This window comes from Oryza sativa, chromosome 2 (genome assembly GCF_034140825.1).
Source record: "Oryza sativa Japonica Group chromosome 2, ASM3414082v1".
NCBI lineage: Eukaryota > Viridiplantae > Streptophyta > Magnoliopsida > Poales > Poaceae > Oryza > Oryza sativa.
The window spans coordinates 23692029-23714064 of NC_089036.1; the positions used below are offsets into that span (position 1 = coordinate 23692029).

General features: G+C 41.9%; 2 protein-coding genes across 8 annotated transcripts; both read left to right on the forward strand.

Moving 5' to 3' along the window:
• The first annotated feature begins 225 nt into the window (after positions 1 to 225).
• On the forward strand, positions 226 to 10516 carry LOC107278342 (disease resistance protein RPP13). 7 transcript variants are annotated; one of them, XR_010739526.1, is made up of 5 exons: positions 226 to 570; positions 1152 to 2295; positions 3277 to 5101; positions 5232 to 5285; positions 10073 to 10516. XR_010739526.1 is itself a non-coding variant. In XM_066307807.1 (4 exons), exons 1-4 carry the CDS (start codon positions 545 to 547, stop codon positions 10232 to 10234), a joined length of 3375 nt encoding a protein of 1124 aa, XP_066163904.1. In that variant the 5' UTR covers positions 226 to 544; the 3' UTR covers positions 10235 to 10516. The 7 variants fall into 7 exon arrangements, 5 of the variants coding, with proteins under 5 accessions (XP_066163904.1, XP_066163902.1, XP_066163903.1 ...); XM_066307807.1 differs by having other exon boundaries at positions 1118 to 2295; positions 3277 to 5285; XM_066307805.1 differs by having other exon boundaries at positions 3277 to 5285.
• An 8734-nt stretch (positions 10517 to 19250) lies between these two features.
• Positions 19251 to 21329, forward strand: LOC4329871 (BAG family molecular chaperone regulator 1). The gene is made up of 2 exons (XM_015768785.3): positions 19251 to 19585; positions 20648 to 21329. The coding sequence occupies exons 1-2, from the start codon at positions 19312 to 19314 to the stop codon at positions 20878 to 20880; spliced, it is 507 nt and encodes a 168-aa protein (XP_015624271.1). The 5' UTR covers positions 19251 to 19311; the 3' UTR covers positions 20881 to 21329.
• The last annotated feature ends 707 nt before the right edge of the window (positions 21330 to 22036 follow it).

Consider the following 22036-nt stretch of genomic DNA (forward strand, 5'->3'; position numbering starts at 1 on the left):
TCTCAAACCAAACCAGCCTAAAGATCCTGATAATGACCAATCTGGACCGTGCGTGTTCTGGAAAGGAAAAAGAACATTTTCCGCTGTTCCGCCTAATGAGTCTACGCGCAGGCGGCAGGTTAGTTCCAAGAGAAAATGTCGATCAATAACGCGGATTCTAGAGTAACGCGGATTCCAGACTATTCCTCCGTGGTCTACTTTATCCAGCGTTGGAAACCCGCTCCTACACACACACACACCCACTACCGCTCTCCGCAATTCAGCCAGACTGCAGTTGCAGCAACAGCAAGGATGGCTGGTGGAGTCGGGGAGGCGCTCGTGTCCGCCGTGCTGAAGGAGGTGCTGGGAAAGCTTGGCTCCGCCGTCGGGGAACAGATCGTGATGCGATGGAACCTGAAGCAAGATCTGGAGAGCATCAAGAGCACCCTGGGTATGCTTCAAGCGGTGCTCAGGGATGCCGAGAGGCGCTCCGTGAGTGACGAAGGCGCCAGCCTCTGGCTGAAGAGGCTCAAGAACGCGGCCTACGACATCTCCGACATGCTCGATGAATTCGAAGCCAAGTTATCGGAGGTAAAAAAGTGTCCTCCCGCTAGGATGTCGTCCTTCACTTCAGTTTTATGCTTATCTATGCTCCTCCCGTCAAAAAAGATTTGACATTTAGGACAATATTTAGTAGTCTCAGCTAGATTCCCTAAGGCTTTGTTCGGTTTAGAGGGGATTGAAGAGGATTGGAGGGGATTGATGGGGAATAATTCCACACCATAATAGGTGTGGAATAAATCCCCTCCAATCCCTCTCTCATGGGGTTAACCGAATAAGGCCTAACTGGTTTATAGTGCCCAACAAGCAAATAGAGGTTTTGCAGCGTGTTCCAATGGGGCAACTGCTCATTTGCCTTTGTACTGTTACAGTCATGTTCAAGAGCAAGTTTTTCCTTTCTACTTCCTCCGTTTCATATAATCATATTATAAGACTTTATAGCATTACCCACATTCATATATATGTTAATGAATCTAGACATATATGTGTGCCTAGATTCATTAACATCTATATGAATGTGGGCAATGCAAAGTCTTATAACCTGAAACTGAGGTAGTACTTCTTTATGTTGGGACAGTCGTTTCATTATGTTTTCTACAAACGTTCAACAGACAACATTCTCTAGCTCGGTGGCCAAGTTATTTATGGGCAAAAGGTTGAAGAATATGAGGGTAAGGTTAACAGAGATAGCAGCAGAACGAACACACTATGGATTCACTCTAGATACCTACCCTAGGGATCTGGAACGGGAAGAGATCAGCAAGAGGGAAACAACATCAAAGATCAATAAGTCAGCTGTTGTTGGAAGAAACAAAGAGAAGGAGGAAATATTAGCATTGTTAGAATCGGACAACATTGAAAATTTGCTGGTAATTCCAATTTTTGGATTTGGAGGTATTGGTAAGACCACACTAGCTAAATTGGTTTTCAATGATGATCGAACACAAACTTTTGATTTGCGTGTATGGATTTATGTATCTCCAAATTTTGATTTAAAAACGATTGGCAGAAGTATAATTTCACAAATCAAAGGACAGAGTGACTGTTTAGATGATCTACAGTCAATAAGTAACTGTCTTGAAGAGATATTGGATGGTAAAAGTTGCCTGATTATTTTGGATGATTTATGGGAGAACAGCTGTTTCCAGTTGGGTGAGTTAACATTGATGCTAAGCAGCTTTAAGGCAGAAAGCAGGCTTAGGATCGTTGTCACAACACGGAATGAAGAAGTTGCAAGGAAGATATGTACAGTTGCACCATACAAGCTGAAGCCATTGTCTGATGACCATTGCTGGACATTGTTTAGGCAGAGTGCTATCCTGTCTAGTTGTACTTTTCAAGGAGGTGATAAAAATGTGTTGGAAGAGATAGGATGGGAGATTTCAAAGAAGTGCAAAGGAGTTCCATTGGCAGCCCAGTCTCTCGGATTCATCTTGCGCACCAAAGATGTTGAAGAATGGAAAAATGTGAGAGATAGTGATGTATGGGATGGATCATCTCCAGAAGATGTTGTGCTGCCATCGCTGAAGCTTAGTTATTACCAGATGCCTCCTTATTTGAAGATTTGCTTTTCTTATTGTTCAACATTTCCTAAAGGTTGTGAGATTTATAGTGATGATCTAATTCAACAGTGGATATCGCTTGGTTTCATTCAAGAAAGACCTAATAAGCACATATCGCTTGAAAAGATAGGAGAACAGTATGTAAGCGAGCTATTGGGAATGTCCTTTCTTCAATATTCAAGTCTTGTCCCTGGTGAGCGAATTTTCCAACTTACATATAAATCTCTTTAGTTGATTTACATATAAACCTTAAAATATTCAAGAGATGTAAGTTGGAAAATTTTAATGTTCACCCAACTTATTTTGGGGCATCCATTCCATGAATTCCAACAGTTAAGATTACATGACTTTTATGGTGTTTGCATCCCAAAAAGGGTAAAACACCATAAAAGTTCTCTTAAGATTGCCATCTAGGAAGGAGTAATTGGTTAGCACTTATCATGCCAAGGGTAGTATAGTCTTTTTTGACAGTATCATAAGTAAGAAAACACACATAGCCACTGTCATTTGAATAATAGAGCAATGCAATGTTTTCTTATCATTCATGATTTAATTTTGGTCTAAGTGTGTTACTTTTATGTGATATGCATGAATCTGGACATTGGGCATTAGCAGTAATGCTTAAACGTATAATTGTGGCTATCCATGGCGCACAAAAAAAAAAGGATGCACGCATTGATTCCATGATTTTGTTATAAAAAAAGTTAACATGTTTAATACCGCATACAGAGAACATATATCAGTTTTCAAATATTGATCTATATTTCTATTTACATAGATTGTACAGAAGAAATATTTATAAATTTATATGAGTATTTGTGATTTTGTGTACCATGAAATGTTATATTAAGCCAAAAGGACATCTGATTTCCTTGAATACATGGGAGGATGAACTAAATGTGCTTAGAAAAGTTTCTTAATTAACATAATAAAAATCTGCCATACTAGGCAAAGTGCATGCATGGCAATTACCCTTGATCAATGGATGGTTCGGATTTAATACTCATCTTACCTCATAGCAGCTAAGTGGAGCACCCTAAAATTGCTCATATAAGTTTAGTAGTCTAATCCTTTTTCTTCTATTGAATTAAAATTCAGGCCCTCTTTCTATTGAATAGGTGTACTTTCAGGGTCATCCTGGACTAATTTAAACATTTCAATGTACGAATTTTAGATTACACGGGACTACGGGAGGATGCTAAGTGTTCTATGGTACTCAGCATGCATGATTTGATGCATGATCTTGCTAGATGTGTTATGGGTGATGAGCTACTTCTAATGGATAATGGAAAGGAATACAACTCTGGAGAAGGCAATTGTCGGTATGCATTACTAATCAATTGTGTCGGGCAAACAAAGTTCTCCTATTCATCTACTAAATTAAGAGCTATGCGTTTTTTCAACTGTGATGGAATTCAGCTACCCTTATTTACAAAATCTTTGCGTGTCTTGGACATAAGTAAGTGTTCTTGTGGAAAATTACCTTCATCTATTGGGAAATTGAAGCAATTGAAGTTCCTTAGTGCTACTGGCATGCAACATAAAACAATTCCCAAGCATGTTATGAAACTTTCAAAACTTATTTATTTGAACATAAATGGGTCTTTGAACATTTCAACATTGCCAACATCAGTGAACAAACTGAGATGCTTGCTACACCTGGACCTATCTGGTTGTAGTAACCTTTGTTCATTGCCAAACTCATTCGGTGACCTGACAAATCTCTTGCATTTGAACCTAGCAAATTGTTATGATCTTCATAGTTTGCCCAAGTCTTTTCATAGGCTAGGTGAACTCCAGTATCTAAACTTGTCACGCTGTTTATCATTAAATTTAATGGTTGACATCAATGCTGTGTGCTGCCTTACAAAGCTACAGTACTTAAACCTGTCTCGTTGCTCAAGTCTCATCCACCTACCTGAAACAATTAGGGGTCTAAAAGATCTCCACACTTTAGATATCTCAGGATGTCAATGGATAGAGATATTTCCGAAAAGCATTTGTGAGATCACCAGCCTCAAATTTCTGCTAATACAAGGATGCTCACCCTGGTTAGAGAAGCGTGTGAGGGAGTCTCAGTTCAAGAATGATATGCTAGCATTGCCCAAGTTTATTGTTCAAAGAGCAGCTTTTGGCATGTGTAGCAATATTTCGCGGCTTCAATCTGTACATCCTGCTGAGCTAGAAATTGAATGCCTTGAGAATGTAACAAGTATCGGAGAAGTGGATGTTGTAAACTTGACGTATAAATCAGCACTATCAAAATTGGCATTGGCATGGACTCCTGCAGCTGAGCGTTTTGTGGAGGATGAAGATTTGCTGCGGAAGTTACAACCTCCTGACACTCTAAAAGTTCTCCAGATACAAGGCTACATGGCGACATCATTTGCTAGCTGGATGATGAACTTGGCATCACGTCTGCCTTATCTAGTCCGAATTGAGATGGTAGATTTACCAAGGTGTGAATATTTACCACCATTTGGTCAATTACAACATCTGGAACTGTTGATTCTTAGGAGAATCCTTAGCCTCAGGAAACTGGGAGGAGAAATTTGTGGTGGTAATGGAGCATTCAGGAAATTGAGGGAATTTACATTGGTAAAGATGGATAACCTAAATGAGTGGATCACCAAAGTATCGGCTAATGGTGAATTCATGTTCCCCAGTCTTCACAAGCTGGAAATTTCTCAGTGTCCTATTTTAAGGTTAAATCCATGCCTTCCTAGAGCTCTTGAATGGAGAATAGAAGCAAGCGATCAAATTATAGCAGATTTCTATCACACAGGCTCGTCATCGTCTTTGGTACTATCGAAAATGCATATTAGAAGCTGCCGCCTGCTGCCCAATGACTGGAAACTGCTTCAGTTCCTTCCTGATCTTCAGGTGTTGGAACTTACACACTGTTGGTTTTACGAATTGCCAAAGAGCATTGGGTACCTGACGACACTCCGATCACTGCGGATAGATGGCTGCGATAGCATGACGAAACTATCAAAATGGTTGGTCAGTCTGTCATTGCTACATGAATTAATTATTACTGGTTGTTTGAATCTGGTATATTTGCCGGCATTTGTACAAAAGCTTAGTGCCTTGGAGAAATTGGAAATTAATGATAATGATGCACTGCAGAGATGGTGCAGAAACAGCGACAGCTGGATCTCAGAGAATGGCATAAAAAACAAGGTAAACGCTTATAACATTCTCTGCAAATAAGTACAATTACTATACTTGTTTGGTAATGCGGAACATTAGGCGCCTGAATTTTTCTATTTTAAGTATCGTATATTTTGAAACAAACCAGGGCATCTTATTGTAATTAAGTTCTCAAAAAGTACATACAAATATAAAAACTACTATGCTGTAACGGTTTTTTGCAACCACTCCAATACCTTCTATGAATTTGTATGACAAAGTACGCCTAATGCATGGATCCCCAATAAATGTAGCTGTGTCCTAACTCCTAGTTGTAGCCTTGTAGGGCTTCAGGTGAACTTTGTTCTTACTTCTATGATGTAATGTATGAGATGTCACTCGGCTATATATTAATTTTAATTTGCCATATACTACATTTCATGTTCCTCTATATATCTATTATATACTAAAAGTCCATTAAACTTCCTACAAACGTTCCTAAATCACCACTTGGCGCTCTAATAAATTAGAGAAATCAAAGAAATTCTGATAAAAAAGCAAAACATCCTACCCTTAATTTTCAATACGGTGGACCTATTATTCTTTACCATTAGATCAAAATCAAAAAATCTATCCATAACCCCACCACCTCCTGGGCCTCCTCCTCCTCTCCCCATCACGTAGGTACGTACGTACATCCATCTGTCCATCCATCCCCTCCTCCGTCTCCTATCCTATACCATTATTTCCATCTTTTAATTTTCTACCTACCAAAATTTAAAATTTATGATGATTAAAAAAAATCAAACATTATAACCAATAGATTATAATCTACCTATTAATATCCTAAAAAAATATATTAAACTTCCTACCAACACTCCCAAGACATCACGTCTGTAAACGCTCCTACGTCACCACATAATGCTCTAATGAATTAGAGAAAATCATAGATATTCAACGCTCCAAAGCCGTCACGTGATACTCTACAAACCCTCCTACACCACCATATGATGCTCTAATGAATTAGAGAAAATTGTAGATATTCGGAGAAAAAATAATATGTCATCTTTATTTTTACTTAAATTGATGGATCCATTATTTTAGATCATTAGATTAAATTTTACTTTTAGAAAAATTAAAATATAATATTTCCATTCTAATCACCGTCCACGTACAAGAGAAAATGCGTACATTCATAAAGTTCACCAGGAAAAATGTACGTGAGAAAATACGTATGTACATCAAGTTCGCCACATACGTACAGTTCACTGGGAAAAATGATACAGCCCAAAGCAAAAAACCCAAAACAACATACTTATAGTATGATGGAAAAATATACTTTACAAACTACATACGTAGATGAAACCTTAAAAACTGCCAATGCATCCGAAAATGAACGCATGAGATTTGTCCAAGTCACTACATATTTTCCTTAATATGATTGGAAAAGAAAATTCAACTTTGAATTGGGATATTCCAGGTTAGAGGAAGCTAAAATATATTACTTCCTCTTTATTTTCCTATAAGTTGACCATCCATCTTATTAAAAAATTGTATAAATATGTAAAAATATAAATTGGGATTATAGATTTTTTATGATAAAACAAGTAATGATAAAACAAATATCATTTATATATTTTTTAATACAAATGGTCAAATGTCATATCAAAATTTAATAGTGTCATACATTCAAAATCATTACGAGTACTTCACATACATTAAATTGGTAAACATATTATTTTAGGCCATTAAATATCCCTATCCTAATAGCCCATCTACGTATGTAGAATTCAACAGAAAAAAGCTAAAAAAAATACATTCCAAACGGAAAATGATACATACGCACATAGTATTATTTAGAAAAGTAAGCGGTCTTTAAAACTAAAATTTTCTATGATTTAAAGGTAATATTAGTCTATAATCAAACACAGTTGAACTATATCAAAGATAAATTATACTGAGTTAAACTACATCAAAGATAAAATATCAAATTAATGGCCTTTAAATGTCCTTACTTGAAATTATATATCACAAAATTTTTATCACTAAATGAACTATGAACGGATTATAATGGTTATTTGTAGGGCTAAATACATCACAACACATGGTGTCGACATGTAATAATTATAGACACAATAACTTTTAAATAATTTTACATCATAATTTATGGTGCACAATATCACCTAACAAATATACAACACTAATTTGAATATACGTATGTAAACTAAAAACAGTAGAATTTAATCATCTTTTTTGAAGTATATCTAATTTAATTTTGTTTATTTTTCAAAACTATTTGACTGGTGTAGATATGAAGTCAAAAGCATACATGGTCAAAAAAACCAGAAGCATACATTCTATGTAGATATGAAAAATAATATCAAAAATATTTCTAGCCACTATAATACAACCCCTTAATACATCATGATAATTATGGTCATATATGTAAATTTGTTTTCTTTGCCAAGACAGTATTGGCAACAAATGAACAATTCAGTAACATTGACATTAAAGTACTCATGATATATTTTCTAATAGTGGAGAAATTCTGACGTGACTGTAAGTGCACTCCAATAATGAATAAGCTATAGTAAATAAGTTTCAGAAAATAAACAAAATTTTGAACCTAGTAAATTTGTCTAGAACAACAAGTGTTAAAGGCAAACCAGGGGTTAATCTTAGAGATTATTAGTGTGGTATCTCTCTTTAAATATATTTATCAGTAATATCCATTGATCAACCTCGGTCATTTTTTAAAAAGGATATTGTTTCTATAGAATTAAAATTTGAGTAATATTAATGAACACAATAAACAAACTATGTCTACTCTATACCATAAAACAACTCATAACATAAAAACAAATTATTTTCGTCACCTTCGTCTTCTCTTTGTACTTTTCTGAAGGGCACCATGCATGATAGTAGAGCATTCTACGCAATCATAAGTAAAGCAGAGGCATACATATGGCGGGCTGAGGTAGTCCCAATGAGAGGATGCCTTTAGCAATAGAGCTCAACTTCCTATTTCAGGAGGCAATTCTCTATGAGGGCACCTATAATTAATTAGGCATTAAAATTATGCTCCACGCTGGTCTAGAATGACATGGCTATGAGAAACCCATATTTCAAGGTAGCATGGAAGAAAACCTCGGTGCCCGCGGTTGGCTTCACCCAATACATGAATATGTTTATCTGATTTAACGTTGTTAGCCTATTAATTGATAGAAAAGGTATTTTTAGAATATTTAGACATATATTTGGAAATAAGCGAGACATGGATAGTCATCTAAATAATATAGATGATTTTTGTAGTTAACTAATAATGTATTAATCTTATTGTAACGGTATGATGTAGTTTGATCTATTATAGACTCTTAGCTTTCAAAAACAATAATAATGATAATAAGTATCCAATAAAACAATATAATCATCATAAGAAGAGGTGACAATAGAAAAGTGATTTTTATTTTAAATTTAGGAAATACTCTTATCATTTAGTATTGTTGAGATAGTATAAATGTTTTTTATTATAAGATAATATATAGTAGTCTATAATGGATATGGTAAGTTGACTTATTTTATTATTCTTTTCATAAATAAATAAATAAGATGCCAACCTTCTTCCTAGACCAAAAGAAGCATTATAAATGATTTCTTGTAGGCATGAATTAAATACTAAATAATTTCAAGCTACCAAATAGTTTGAAAAAAATTACTGAGCGATGCTAATAAAGAAAAGTTGTGAAGAAATAGTACTTTTAAAGCATGGCAGGTATCATCTGGTTTATATTCCAGTTATATAGGTTTCCGAAACACAACATGTTATGTTATACATGCGCGACCTTCCTAGTTAAAGAAAAAGTTACATCACAATGTCACACTGCATGCACAATTATTGGATTCGGTATTCGGACATCCTGCCAAGCTGTTGGGGTTTTGCCTTGTCGGGCATGAGATTACGAGTTGTTTTCTTGTTGCAAAAAAGGCTAATGACCCAACATACGTACGACTCTCTACTGGTGATTTAGTAACCGAAGAGTAATTATCTTATTTAGAAATTTTAGAATTAGAATTCCTCTTTTGCTCTTATTGACTCTAAAGGTCTCATGGACTTCTCTACATGGCAGATTTTAGATTGATACAAAGTTAGGGAGTGCCTATACATCTTTCGAAAGATTTTTATAATCGTATCACACAGATTTTTAATCTTTGGATTAAAATCCGATAGATATAATAAAAAGCAAAAGACAATTAAGAAACACCATAATAGACACTAAATTACCATATCCTCAAGAAAAAAATCAAATCCAATACAAAATTTAAAATTTGCGTGCGAAGATTCAAAAATTACAGTGTAACTTACCAAAGTTACAGTGTAAGTTTCATAAATTACACTGTAACTTACAAGAAAATGCAATGTAAAATTGAGAGAGAAAATCGAGTGATAGATAAGAAAAAATCTTTCGAGTGAGATATAGCAAAATCGCAAACTTATTGCAACTTTTGAGTAAGGTAGTCATAGTCTTTTACACATAGTCCATTACTATTTATTACTCCCTCCGGTTCGTTATTAGTTGACGTCAGAGACTTGACTGTTTGAATGAAAAAAAAATAGCGTTTAAGTTTTGGTTTTGGTGTGATCAGTTTGGACTAATTTATTCCCCTTCATGCATGCAAAACACATTAAGCTAGCCACATAGATGTATTTAATATGAGTACAACAGGAAATAGTCACTCTAATTAATTACTCATTGGTATCTAAACTCTTGTCTAAAGCGTCTATAAATAATGAACCGGAGAGAGTACTAATTAAAGTTTATCGTGGTTACTATCTCCAGATTTATTTTGATGGTAAGTTGATGAGTACTAAGAAGCAAGAGGACACAGCAGACATTGACAGAACTGACGTCCGTGATTACAGAAATCCATGCGATGAAGATGAATATGTAGACTGTTTTGCGATGCTCGAACTTGGTGAGTCGTCACGGATGGGGCGATGAACCCGTCGAGAAGTGTTCTGCAACAGTTGTTTGTATCTGATAGAGATTTGTCTTGTGAGGGTTTATATTACCGGTTGACCACTAAATTTCGAGCCTCATCGGTATCATGTTTTTTGATAAATTTTGATCGGTTTCGGATAAATTTCGACTGAATTTCGACCAAATCTACTGTTTAACCTTCGAAATTCCAATCGAAACTTAATTTTGAGCCGCGTCGAAACGTCGAAATTTCGCGGAACTCGACCGGTTTTCATCGGAATTGTGAAACCCTGCTTGTGACCATGCATAGAACTGTACTCTCTCTTCTTTGTTTGATATTATATAAGTTTTAATTTTCTCAAGTCAAATTTTATTAAGTTTGATCAAGTTTATAAAAAATTTAGCAACATCTAAAACATCAAATTAGTTTCATTAAATATATTTTCATAATATGTTTGTTTTGTGATAAAAATTCTACTATGTTTTTTTAATGCTTAATTAGTCAAAATTAAATTGGTTATGAAAAGTGACTTGCAATATGAAATGGAGAAAGTACAGTGCATCCGCCGGGTTTTTATTCATACCTAAAAGAATTAACAGTTACCCTCCCTCCAAATTCACCAATTCGGTTGAGGCACATGAAAAGTCCTAAATGAGCTACAGAGCAAATGAGCGGGTCAAAAAGGATGCCAAAACGATTGGATCCGTGCGGCCGATCGGACGGAAAAAAATGGGGTGCCCGCGGAGCCGTCCGATCTCATCACGCGCGTTCTACTGTCAGGATCTTCCCCGTGTCACCCGTTGCCAGGGTTTCCCTTACCGCCGGTAATCGCGCGGTTACCGGGCTTACCGCGGGGTAGGTAATATAAATACCGCGGTAACCTTCTTAAATTCAAATAAATTTAAAAAATAATTTAAATTTTTGATAAATTTTGCACGGTTTCGTACGATTTTTCACATATACCACGGTAATCGTGCTTACCGCCGGGGCACGGTAACCCCGGCCAGGGCAGTTTGGGAAACCCTGCCCGTTGCAACTGCCCCCAAATTACGGGGTTGTAAGTTGCAACATCCCGTAACGGCAGTATTTTCTCTTTTTTCCCCCTGCAACCTCCTCCGACAAACTCGGTTGGAGCGGAGGTGAGCGCACAGGCGACGAGGGTTTCCTCGTCTCCACAACGGCGGTGGTGGAAGGGGCAGCCAACCTCGGAGCATACGCGCCAGTTGTCGCCTCTCCCGGGCCCTTTTATTTTTCTTTTTCACACTTTTTTTTTTTGATCTTAGACGCGTTTTTTTCACTGTTTCTTTCTGTTTTTTTTTTCAATCTTTCACACACCTCTTTACAAATGTAGAATTGAAAATTTTTTATTTTGACTTAAAAGTTTTAAATTTTGTGTTAAAATTTTTTCGAATTTTGGCTGAAAGTTTTCAAATTTGATCAACTCGAATTTGAAAACTTTCAACCCAAAATTTGAAAACTTTCAACTCAAATTTTGAAAACTTTTAAGTCGAAACTAGAAAACTTTTAACTCAAATATAAAAATTTCCAACCTCAAACTCGAATTTTAAAACTGTCAACTCGAAAATTTAACTTTCAAGACAATTTTTTGAAAACTTTCTATCACAAATTTTAAAATGTTCATTGTATCGCTGAAACTTTTCAACTTAACTATTTATATATTATTTTGATAATAAAATCTACAATTAGATTAATTCATAAGCTTAGCACTGTTATTAGCGTTAATGACGTGTGATCGTAATAGCCCACGCGCTTAACCTGCACGTGCGACGAGAAAAAAGAAGCGGAAAACCAAAAAAAAAAAGGAGCGTGAGAAGCTACGGACTCGGAAATGCGCGCGACTTGCTAATCCGGCCGTCTGCGCGGATTAGCAATCCCCACCTCGGGGAACCGGATTGGGGTGGGAGGTGTCCGGGTCCGGTGATCGCCTTGGAGAAAAGAGAGGAGGAAGAGGAAGGTCCTCGCCGTTATGTAGATGCACGTCAGCATCATTCGTTCGTTCCATGCATCTATTTCCAGAGAATCCAGATGCAACAGAACTACAGATGCGATCGACTCGACTATCCCAACCTCCCAATCAGTCGATTTTTATTGATAAATCGGGTGGATTAGGACTGGTTCTGAAGCGTTCGAATTTCTTTTTTTTTAACAACCGGTATGAGGTAATGCGATATTTTTAATGATATGGCAAGAAAAAAGTTTATAGTCTTGGCATACTATAGTTAGGAAAAGGAAAAAAAAACAACCGCACCACACGTCTATGTTTTATTCTAGTGCTAAAAACGAAATAGACACACAACACCTGTAAACAACACCTCCAAAGAGGAAACAACACAAAAAGCTCTACCGCCGCTCGTCCTAGAGAACTAGGACTTGATTTTTCACCTTAATAACACATTGGGAGAGGAGAGAAAACGTAACAACGTCCCAAGGGAAAATCAGCGCCTGCAGGCGTCATTGTTGCCCGTCCGAAGGCTAAGATCTTTGCCCATAGTTCCTACTCTCCCGCGCCAAAGAGTGCATGTCAGATTCAGCAGAACCACTAGCTATTCCCCTCACGCACAGCCACCACACCAACACCTTGCCGCCAGCCGGTCATCAAATGTGTGTTCTTCCCTCAAGGTTCCCAAACTCACCTCTTTCCTTTTTCACAGGCACGCTTCTCAAGCTGCTAAACGGTATTTTTTATAAAAAAAATAGTTTCTATACAAAATTTGTTGTAAAAAATCATATTAATCTATTTTTCAATTTTTAAGCTAATATTTAATTAATCATGCTTTAATTCATCGCTCCGTTTTACGTGCGAAGGGGGGAGGTTCCCAACCCTCCAAAAGACACAGCCAAAGTAGAGTCTAAACCTACGACACGCTTCAACTTCTTCCACGTGGTTGGATTGGAGAGGGGAAGGGTGAGAGAGAAGAATTGATCCCCTCTCCCCCGCACTAGCCCGTCCAGCGTGGCCATCTTACGGCGGCAAGCCGCCGGCGCGAAAGGACTAACGCCTAGAAAGAAACTTGCCGCACGCTTCAACCCCCCTTCATGCGCTACTGTCGTTACTGCCTTGACCAGGCTACCCGTGTTCTCCGCAACGGGCAGGCTCACCACCGTTGTGCACCAGCCATGCCATGCTCGCACCACAACATTGTCCGCGCCGGCCTTTCGCGGCCCCTGTCGACCTTCCACTGCCGCCACTCACGCACCACTGTCTGCTTGCAGCACCGGACACCCACAACCCCGTCGCCGTGGGGCACGCCTCCTAGTGCCACCGTGCCCGCCTACCACCGCCACCAGCCTGGTTCCTCCCATCTCAGCCGTCGTTTACACCGTCCTCCCTGCGACGGCGCCTCACCATCATGCCCTTCCACCTCCAAACGTCCGTCGCCTCCACGCCATCACCAGCTCAAGGGTTGGCTACCCGCGTTGGGGAGGCCAGATCCGGGCAGAGGGGGCCGGATCTGGGTGTTCCCGCGCCGCCTCTACGCAGCTGTGCCCTGCCGCCTCGCCACTGCCACCGTCGGATCCAGACGGGAGGGTGTCGGATCTGGCCGGCGACGCCACCTCGCCGTCATCGCATCACCTCAGATCTGGTTGGAGTCATGGGCATCGTCCGCCACCTGATTTCCGATGGCCCACTTGGGCGGAGAGAGGAGAGAGGCGGGGGTGGTGGAGCGGCAGCTAAACAATTTCAGCTCTACCTAAAATAGGAGAGGAGATGGGTGAAGTGCTCTCACAAATGAACTAGAAAGGTGAAGCTGGATTTATACTACTCCACAACTCCACTCTAAACACAACTCTTGTAGCTAAATATAGGAGTTAGAGCTTTAACAAACAAACCCTAAATATAACATAGGCTTAAGCAGCTTCACAACTTCATTTTAAACCTCGTAATATAGAGAGGGGGTGAAATGGGCTGACACAAGAGCAGCAGCAAACGCAACGATGGGTCGATGGCTGATGGCCCAAAAATCCACTGGCAGCCGCATAGTGTGTGGCCCAAATCCCACGCGGCCACGCGCGAGAGGCCTAGTCCGAGTCCGAGGCCGCAGCGCGTGCGCGTGGGAGGCCGAAACGGCGTGGATCGTGCGGCCTCCGCTGCCGCGCTCCGTGCCGTCCCACGAGGCCACGATAAGCTGATGTTGTTGGACCCCGAAAATCTCACGCGCAGCCCACATCGCGTGTTTTGCCCGAAATCTCACGCGCGCGAGGCCCAGAAGCGACGTGGTTGGGCAGCGCGCGGAATCGGAATAAGATCACTTTGACTCCCTCAATTGACCACCGAATCTAAATCGTATCCCTCAACCGCAATACCAGAAATCTTGACTCCCCAAACTTACAAAACCGGTGCAATTTGACTCCCTGGGCGGTTTTAGGAGGCGGTTTTGCTGACGTGGCACCACGTGGTGCCTACGTGGCAATATTGACCGAGTCTTCGTTCCACGTGGCGATGACGTGGCACCTACGTGGCGGTAGAATTAAAAAATATGCATGGGACCCATTAGTCATTCACACAAGAAAAAAAGTGGGCCCACTGACATGTGGGGCCCACATATCAGTCCTTCCTCCTCTCTCTCCCTTCTCTCTCTTTCTGTCCCATTCTTCCCTTCGGCCGGTGGCACCTCTCTCTTTCTCTCCCCCTCTTCCCTTCGGCCGGCGGCGGGTGGCGAGAGCGAGCAGAGGCGGCACGCAAGGCCCAGAGTGGTATGGCGGGGAGTCGGCGCAGTCAGACGCGGCGGCGGCAGCAAAGTCTTCGGGCCCCACCAAGCCCGTGCCGCCGTGGCGGGTTCGTGCCGCGGCGGCTGGAGGACTTCAGCGACGGCGGGGCCTTCCCGGAGATCCACGTCGCGCAGTACCCGCTCGGCATGGGCCGACGGGACGAGAAGGGCGGCTCGAAGATCCTCGCGCTCACTGTCGACGCCAAGGGCAGCGTCGCCTTCGATGCCGTCGTGAAGCAGGGTGAGAACGCGGCCGGAGCTCCCGCTCGGCCTCCTCCGCCGAGTCCTCCCGTCGCTCCCCTCACTTGCGCGCCGCCGCCGCTCACTCGCCTATCCTGCCGTCGCTACTCCGGGCCTCACTTGCGCGCCGCTGCCGCTTGCTCTCACCGCCGGCCGAAGCTAGGCCGCCGCTCGCTTCCACCGCCGGCCAAAGGGAAGAGGGGGAGAGAAAGAGAGAGGCGCCACTGGCCGAAGGGAAGAAGGGGAGAGAGAGAGAAGGGAGAGAGGGAGGAGGAAGAAGGAGGACTGACATGTAGGCCAACTTTTTTTCTTGTGTGAATGACTAATGGGTCCCACTCATATTTTTTAATTCTACCGCTACGTAGATGCCACGTCATCATCACGTGGAACGAAGACTCGGTCAATATTGCCACGTAGGCACCACGTGGCGCCACGTCAGCAAAACCGCCTCCTAAAACCGCCCAGGGAGTCAAATTGCACCGGTTTTGTAAGTTTGAGTAGTCAAGATTTCTGGTATTGCGGTTGAGAGATATGATTTAGATTCGATAGTCAGTTGAGAGAGTCAAAGTGATCTTATTCCCGCGGAATCCCGCTGCAATCCATGCCGGCCCACGACGGATCGGTGTACCGCGCCCCGCGCGCGGGTCATGGATCACACGGACGGGTGGGTGGTGGCTGCGTTGACGGGGCAGTCTCGCGCGCGCGGGGGAGACGGGAGACGGACGGCGCGGCGCCGACGCAGCGAAAGCCTGAGAGGAGAGGACAACGTGCCGCTTCGCTGGCGCAGTGAGTGGCGACCGGCCTAGTCCGGCCGGCATCCAACCTGCTGGTGCTGCGCGCGCCGCCCGCCCGCGTGGCCACGGTGTGCAGTACTACAGCCGGCCACGGCCGGCGCGGAAGTTGGTGTAAGCCGGTAATCTCCTTGCCGATACATTTTTTAAAAAAAAACTTTTTTTTGCCTGTTTTTCCTTCTTCGGATAGCGGCCGGATGAGATGCTCTAGAAGCAGTGGCGGAGCCACCGCCCACCGCCGGGCGACCCCGGGCACTCGTGGCAGTGAACATGAAGTAAAATATGATATAATATAGAACTGTACTCCCTCCGTTTCGAAATGTTTGACACCATTGACTTTTTAGCACATGTTTGACCGTTCGTCTTATTCAAAAAATTTAAGTAATTATTGATTCTTTTCCTATCATTTGATTCATTGTTAAATATATTTTTATGTAGGCATATAATTTTAAATATTTCACAAAAGTTTTTGAATAAGACGAACGGTTAAACATGTGCTAAAAAGTCAACGGTGTCAAACATTTCGAATCGGAGGGAGTACTTGTCTTAGTTAGATTTGCTTGGGGTTTAAAAATTTTCTAGCTCTACTACTGTCTAGAAAATCTAGCTCTGTATACATGCTTTCATCAAAATATCATTCTAGATCATGTTTTGCTTGCCAATCCATCTGCGGAAACTGAGACCTCCCAAACACTTGTATCACTAAGGGCATTAGCAGTGCGACAACACATTTTGCTGAACCTCATGCGTCACATAGGCTCAAGAACACCTAAGAATAATGTTTAACACAAGTTTCACAGTGGTACCTAGTCTCAAGTGGGGTCCACACAAATAAAAAAGTATTTTTTTTCTCTCTCCCTTGTCCTCCCAGTGCCACGCCTCCCCTCCCCCTCCTCCGGCCATCGCGCCTCCCCCTTCCTCCTCCTGCTATCGCGCCTTCCTGATAAGCGACGGCGCCGGGCGGCCCAAGCGGCGACAGATCTGGCTGCGGATCAAGCCTCCCCCTCCCCTCCTCCTCCGGCCACCGCGCCCCTCCTCATCCTCCGGCCAGCGTGGAGTGGAGCTCGCCAATGTGGATCTAGTGGTGGGCAACCTCGACCTCCTCTCCGGTGGTGCGGATTTGGTGGTTGGCCGGTGGCTACAAGGGGAAATCAACGTTGGCACCGCCCTCCCTCCCCTCCCCTCCCCTCCCCTCTCCCCTCCCACTGCCGGCCGGCACCTCTTAGGAGAAGATGCGGAGGCGGTGGTAGGTCGATGGAAGCGGACGCCTCTCCCCTCCCTCTCCCCAACGGATCTGCCAGTGGCGATGGTTGGCGGGGGTCTTAGCGGCAGCGGCGTAGGTCGGCGACACAGATTGGGCGGTGACAAAAATCCCGGTATGCCCCTCCCTATTCCGGTCATCGTCTCTCCCCTCCCGAAGATTTTCTCTCCACTCCTGACAAAAACCTGACGAGGAACGGTGATCCATTTTAGTTTCCCATTCTTTATTTGGTCACGGGAGAAACATACGAGGCATAAAATCTTTGGACGTGATAGGTTGGAACTGAATGCCACCTATATACACTGTGAATGGCCTAATACCGCCAGTTTGGCACGATTGGCATTTATCGCCTGCAGCCGTGCGTGCATGCCCATGCAGCGGTAACAGTATGTATGGCTCATGGCTGGCGTGATCTGACACAAAACAGTGCTAGGATAGTTTGGAGAGCATGAATCCAACACGCGATCAATGGGTTGATTAAATTAATTTCAGCTGGATCGTCGGAGCTAGCCATGCGCGGCCGGCCCGGGGAGAATCCAAATCCGATTCGAGCCTGCATGTGGCCGAGATTAGCCGATCGATTAGCTCAAAAATAATGGAGATTCCAACCCCCAAAATGCTCGCGTCGGAGCACGTTCTGCAGTGCAACATGGCGCGACGCCGATGGCTGCAGCGCAGGAAGGTTCTCACGATTAAGAAATACTAGACACTAATATAATTATAGTAACAACTAGCTGCAGATGGAATCATGGATGCATGATCAATCATACATCGAGATCGTCATCCATTCCATCGATCGATCTTGTTTGTCGTTGTCGGATATTGGCGATTAAGACGGTACAGAGTGATTTCTTGAATTGTTAGTTTGCCCTTGTTATCGTCCATTCTCTCTTATCAACTTAAAGCTCAGATTATTGAGTGATTATTGCTACAGATTATCTATTTAAATTATAGAGATTAACTAAACATTTTTATAAATAAACTTAAAGTAAATTAAAACAAGTGATCTACGTAATGTAGTATAATAAAGTTTTTTTTAATAAATTCGAGATAAATAATTCTTTTGAATAATTCGATTAATAATCTGAAAATAATCAAGCCTAAGCTTTCGTAGGAGATGGCAAGCTCCATAATAATCCATATATGGGACTGAAAAATACCAACACAAAGATCTTAAATTAAGCCCCACAAGGCCACCTTAACCACCCCTCTAAAGCCACAAACAATGGAGATCATAAACACATACCTTTAGAGCTACTCAAGAAAACATGCACACCGTGCACACGTACGAAGCCGGTCTCACAAATCATCATCTCCCCCCTTTGTGTTCAGCAAGACGGCAAGCAACCATAGGCCATGAACTAACTAATTAAGCTACCTGTGCATGTTGCCCAACCATTCTACTATCATCATGGCAATAATCTAATTGAGACGCTTATGGGCTCGCTAACCGACCACCCCAATTATCATGTTCTTCTTCTTTCCCTCCAAGTCCTATCATCAAAAGCTCATCATTTTTTGGCGCCAACCTCCCATGTGCAACCCCCAAACTTGCTCTTTCCATGCAGCTCGAAAAACATCTCAACATTAATTAATTTTATTGATTGATTGGTTAGTACTACAGTACTGTAGGAGTGGTACTCCTCATAATGTTTAATAGATGTTGTCATTAACTTTTGCACATACATTTAACTATTTGTCTTATTCAGAAAATTACGTTCACTTATTTTGTTATAACTTGCTTTATGGTTAAAGATATTTGCATATTTATAAATTCCTATATAAGACGAATGATCAAACAAATGATCAAAAGTTAACGATGTCATCTATTAAAAAAACGGAAGGAATAGTTCTGTAACACGGGCCCTTATATTTTTTAATTGGGTCCCATTTTGGACTTTGGACTTTGCAGAGATTGCAGCATGCGTCGTTGGACTCTTTAAGCAGACGCACGCTTCCAAAGTCCCATTCTGAAACCTGCCTATATATACAGCGCACAAGCCTCCTTGGCACTGTCACCACTTAGCCAGCCTTCACCATTTTCAGACTTCAGAGTTGTGTACAAGTGAGAAGCCATGATCAAGCTGAGGTACTCCAAGAGGCTGTTCAAGAGGAGCTGCTCCTCGTCGAAGGCGACTGCTTGTGTCGGTGGCGGCGGCGGCGGCCATGGCAATGCGGTGGCCGCCGGCGGCGGCGGCGGCGGCGCGGGGGAGATAGGGTGGGAGGTGAGGCCGGGAGGGATGCTGGTGCAGAAGAGGGAGGGGAGAGGCGGCGAGGAGGTGATCTTGGTGAGGGTGTCCACTGGCTTCGCCTGGCACGACGTGTCCATTGCTGCGACCTCCACATTCGGTGAGTTCAGAGTTCTCAGTCTTTGTTTCTCTCTTGAGGGAAACTGAATATTTTTGTTTGCTTACTTTGGTATTGTTTGGGCTGATGTGAGGAAATGTTCATGTTGGTTTCTATCTCTCTTTTTTTTTTGAACTTTAGAGAATGTTCTTGGAACTTGTTTTGGTCATGGTTTTCTTTGGGAACCTCATCACCAATGCACAATCTTTTTGCAAGAACGATAAAGTTCAGGACTGAATCACTGCACTCCTTTTCATCAGCTCAGATGCTTTGCCATGCATTTGAATCCTAGAGTAAGGTCTATTAGTTTACAGCTAAAAGCTGGGGGGCAAAGAAGTGTAAAAGAAAGAGAGGAAGAAAATTTCATCAATTTTTTAGGGAAATTCCACTATTTTTTGTTTGGTAGTAGGTGGGTCATTGGTTGCAGTTAAGAACCCATCACACCTCCCCCACACACTTTGCCAGTTTGGTGTGAAGTAAATATCGGTTCAGTTAGTAGTAGCACTCTTTTGCTTCACATTTTCCTTGCAAAACTAAAATGCTTTTCAAGATTGTTCTAGTCAGATAATGGCTCACCAGGTGTTCATAAAGACACAATTAGCAAGGTTAAACTACCTTTGGTCTTGACTGTTCCATCATTTCACCTGCATATCCTAGACAAGCCAAAATGTGACCTTCTTCCTTTTGCACTTGGGCAATGCCAACATTTTTGTTAACTTGACAACTAGGAGGGTTGCTTGCTTTAATTGAAAAAAAGAATAGCAGTGTACCACTACTGCTCCATAACTGTACAGAATGGACTTTTACTTGTAAAAAGTCATACACGCTAAAGAAATTTATGGCTGCTACCGGCACTGCCAGCACATGCTCATATATGTATTGTATGCATCTGCCGGTGCCTGACAATAATAACATGGCTTGGAGGCAGACAAAATTGCAAAACTTCCTGCTACAATTTCCTTTTTATTTCCAAGCAAGCAAACAATCTACTATTATAAATGAAGCCCAAGCCTGAATTTAATGTTCTGTATATGTAACAACAATATTCTGCATCTTATATTGCAGGTGAGCTGAAGGTGAGGTTGTCCATGGTGACAGGGCTAGAGCCCAGGGAGCAGAGGCTGCTGTTTAGGGGCAAGGAAAGGGAGGATACCGATCACCTCCACATGGTTGGGGTGAGGGACAAGGACAAGGTCCTCCTCCTCGAGGACCCTGCCCTTAAGGACATGAAGGTCCGGGCTGCCCTCGCAGCAGCCCGGGTCATGCAGAGCCCGTGCCAGCCTTTTATCCAAGTCTAAGGGTTAGTTGGCCGTGACCCCTGTTCTGTTACCACGCTAACTATTAGAGTACTATTAATAAGTTGTACTACAATTTTAGTCGATCGACATCTCAATTTCTGGAAGGTTTTATTATATCCGGAATAGGTGGGGGGTTGGTGCTGTTCACCCCCTCCTCTCTTTAGTTTACTGTCAGTGGTGCCACTCCATGGTAGGGCAAAGGGTCCCTCAACATGAGAGTGTATGAGAGTGTGTGAGTTGTTTAATGATGGGTTAGTTAGTTGCAAGTGTCCAGCCATGGTGGTTGTGATGTGATGTGATGCTAAGCTTTGGTGCTGGGCTCCTATGGTCCCTGGTACTGTGCTCTGGTCTTTTTCCCATTCCTACATAGGTTATGGACAGGAAATGGGGGCTAAAGACGATGTATTTTGTGTTTTCTTGAATGGAAACTGAATGTGTGTGTTCGTTTCGTTGTTCCTGCCTTCTGTCGGATTCCTCATGATTTTGATTGCGATGTTGTTTGTATGGAGAAAGAGCCATGAATGATGCTTCAGGTTGAAGAAACGGAACATTGGTGATATGGAAAATCTTTAGGTGATAATGGAAAATATTGTGCGGTTGTGCCATTGAGAGTTTTGAGACAATGTGCTAAGTTGTCTTGTGCGGAAATTGCTACGTATACGACCTAACTGTCCAACTCACGTATGAATGAACTACATCAACGATTGCAAACGGCTGCAATACATATGAATATACTCTCCTTTGATTGATACATGGTTGCATATCTCTAGTTGTATGTGAGTTGTATAACTGGGTCGTACGTATAGCAGTACTCGCCTTGTGCTTAGGGCTTATTTGGTTCATAGGATTTCCAAAACATAGGATTAAAAGAAGTAAATTATTAGGATGACACATGCACTCTAATCCTTAGAAGTTTTTTTTATGGAACAAGATTATAAGGATACAATCCTTACATATTCCGTAGGATCTGTTACTATGAAACAAATAATGCACAAAGAAAAAAACCATGAGGTTTCAATTACTACAATAATCCTTTGGAAATCTTTTGAAAGGAATGAGCCCTTAAAGATTTCAGATTGGGCTGTCAGTGAGTACAAAATAGTCACCGAGATGTTCCCCATTTACAGACATCAACAACCAACATCTGCACTGGAAT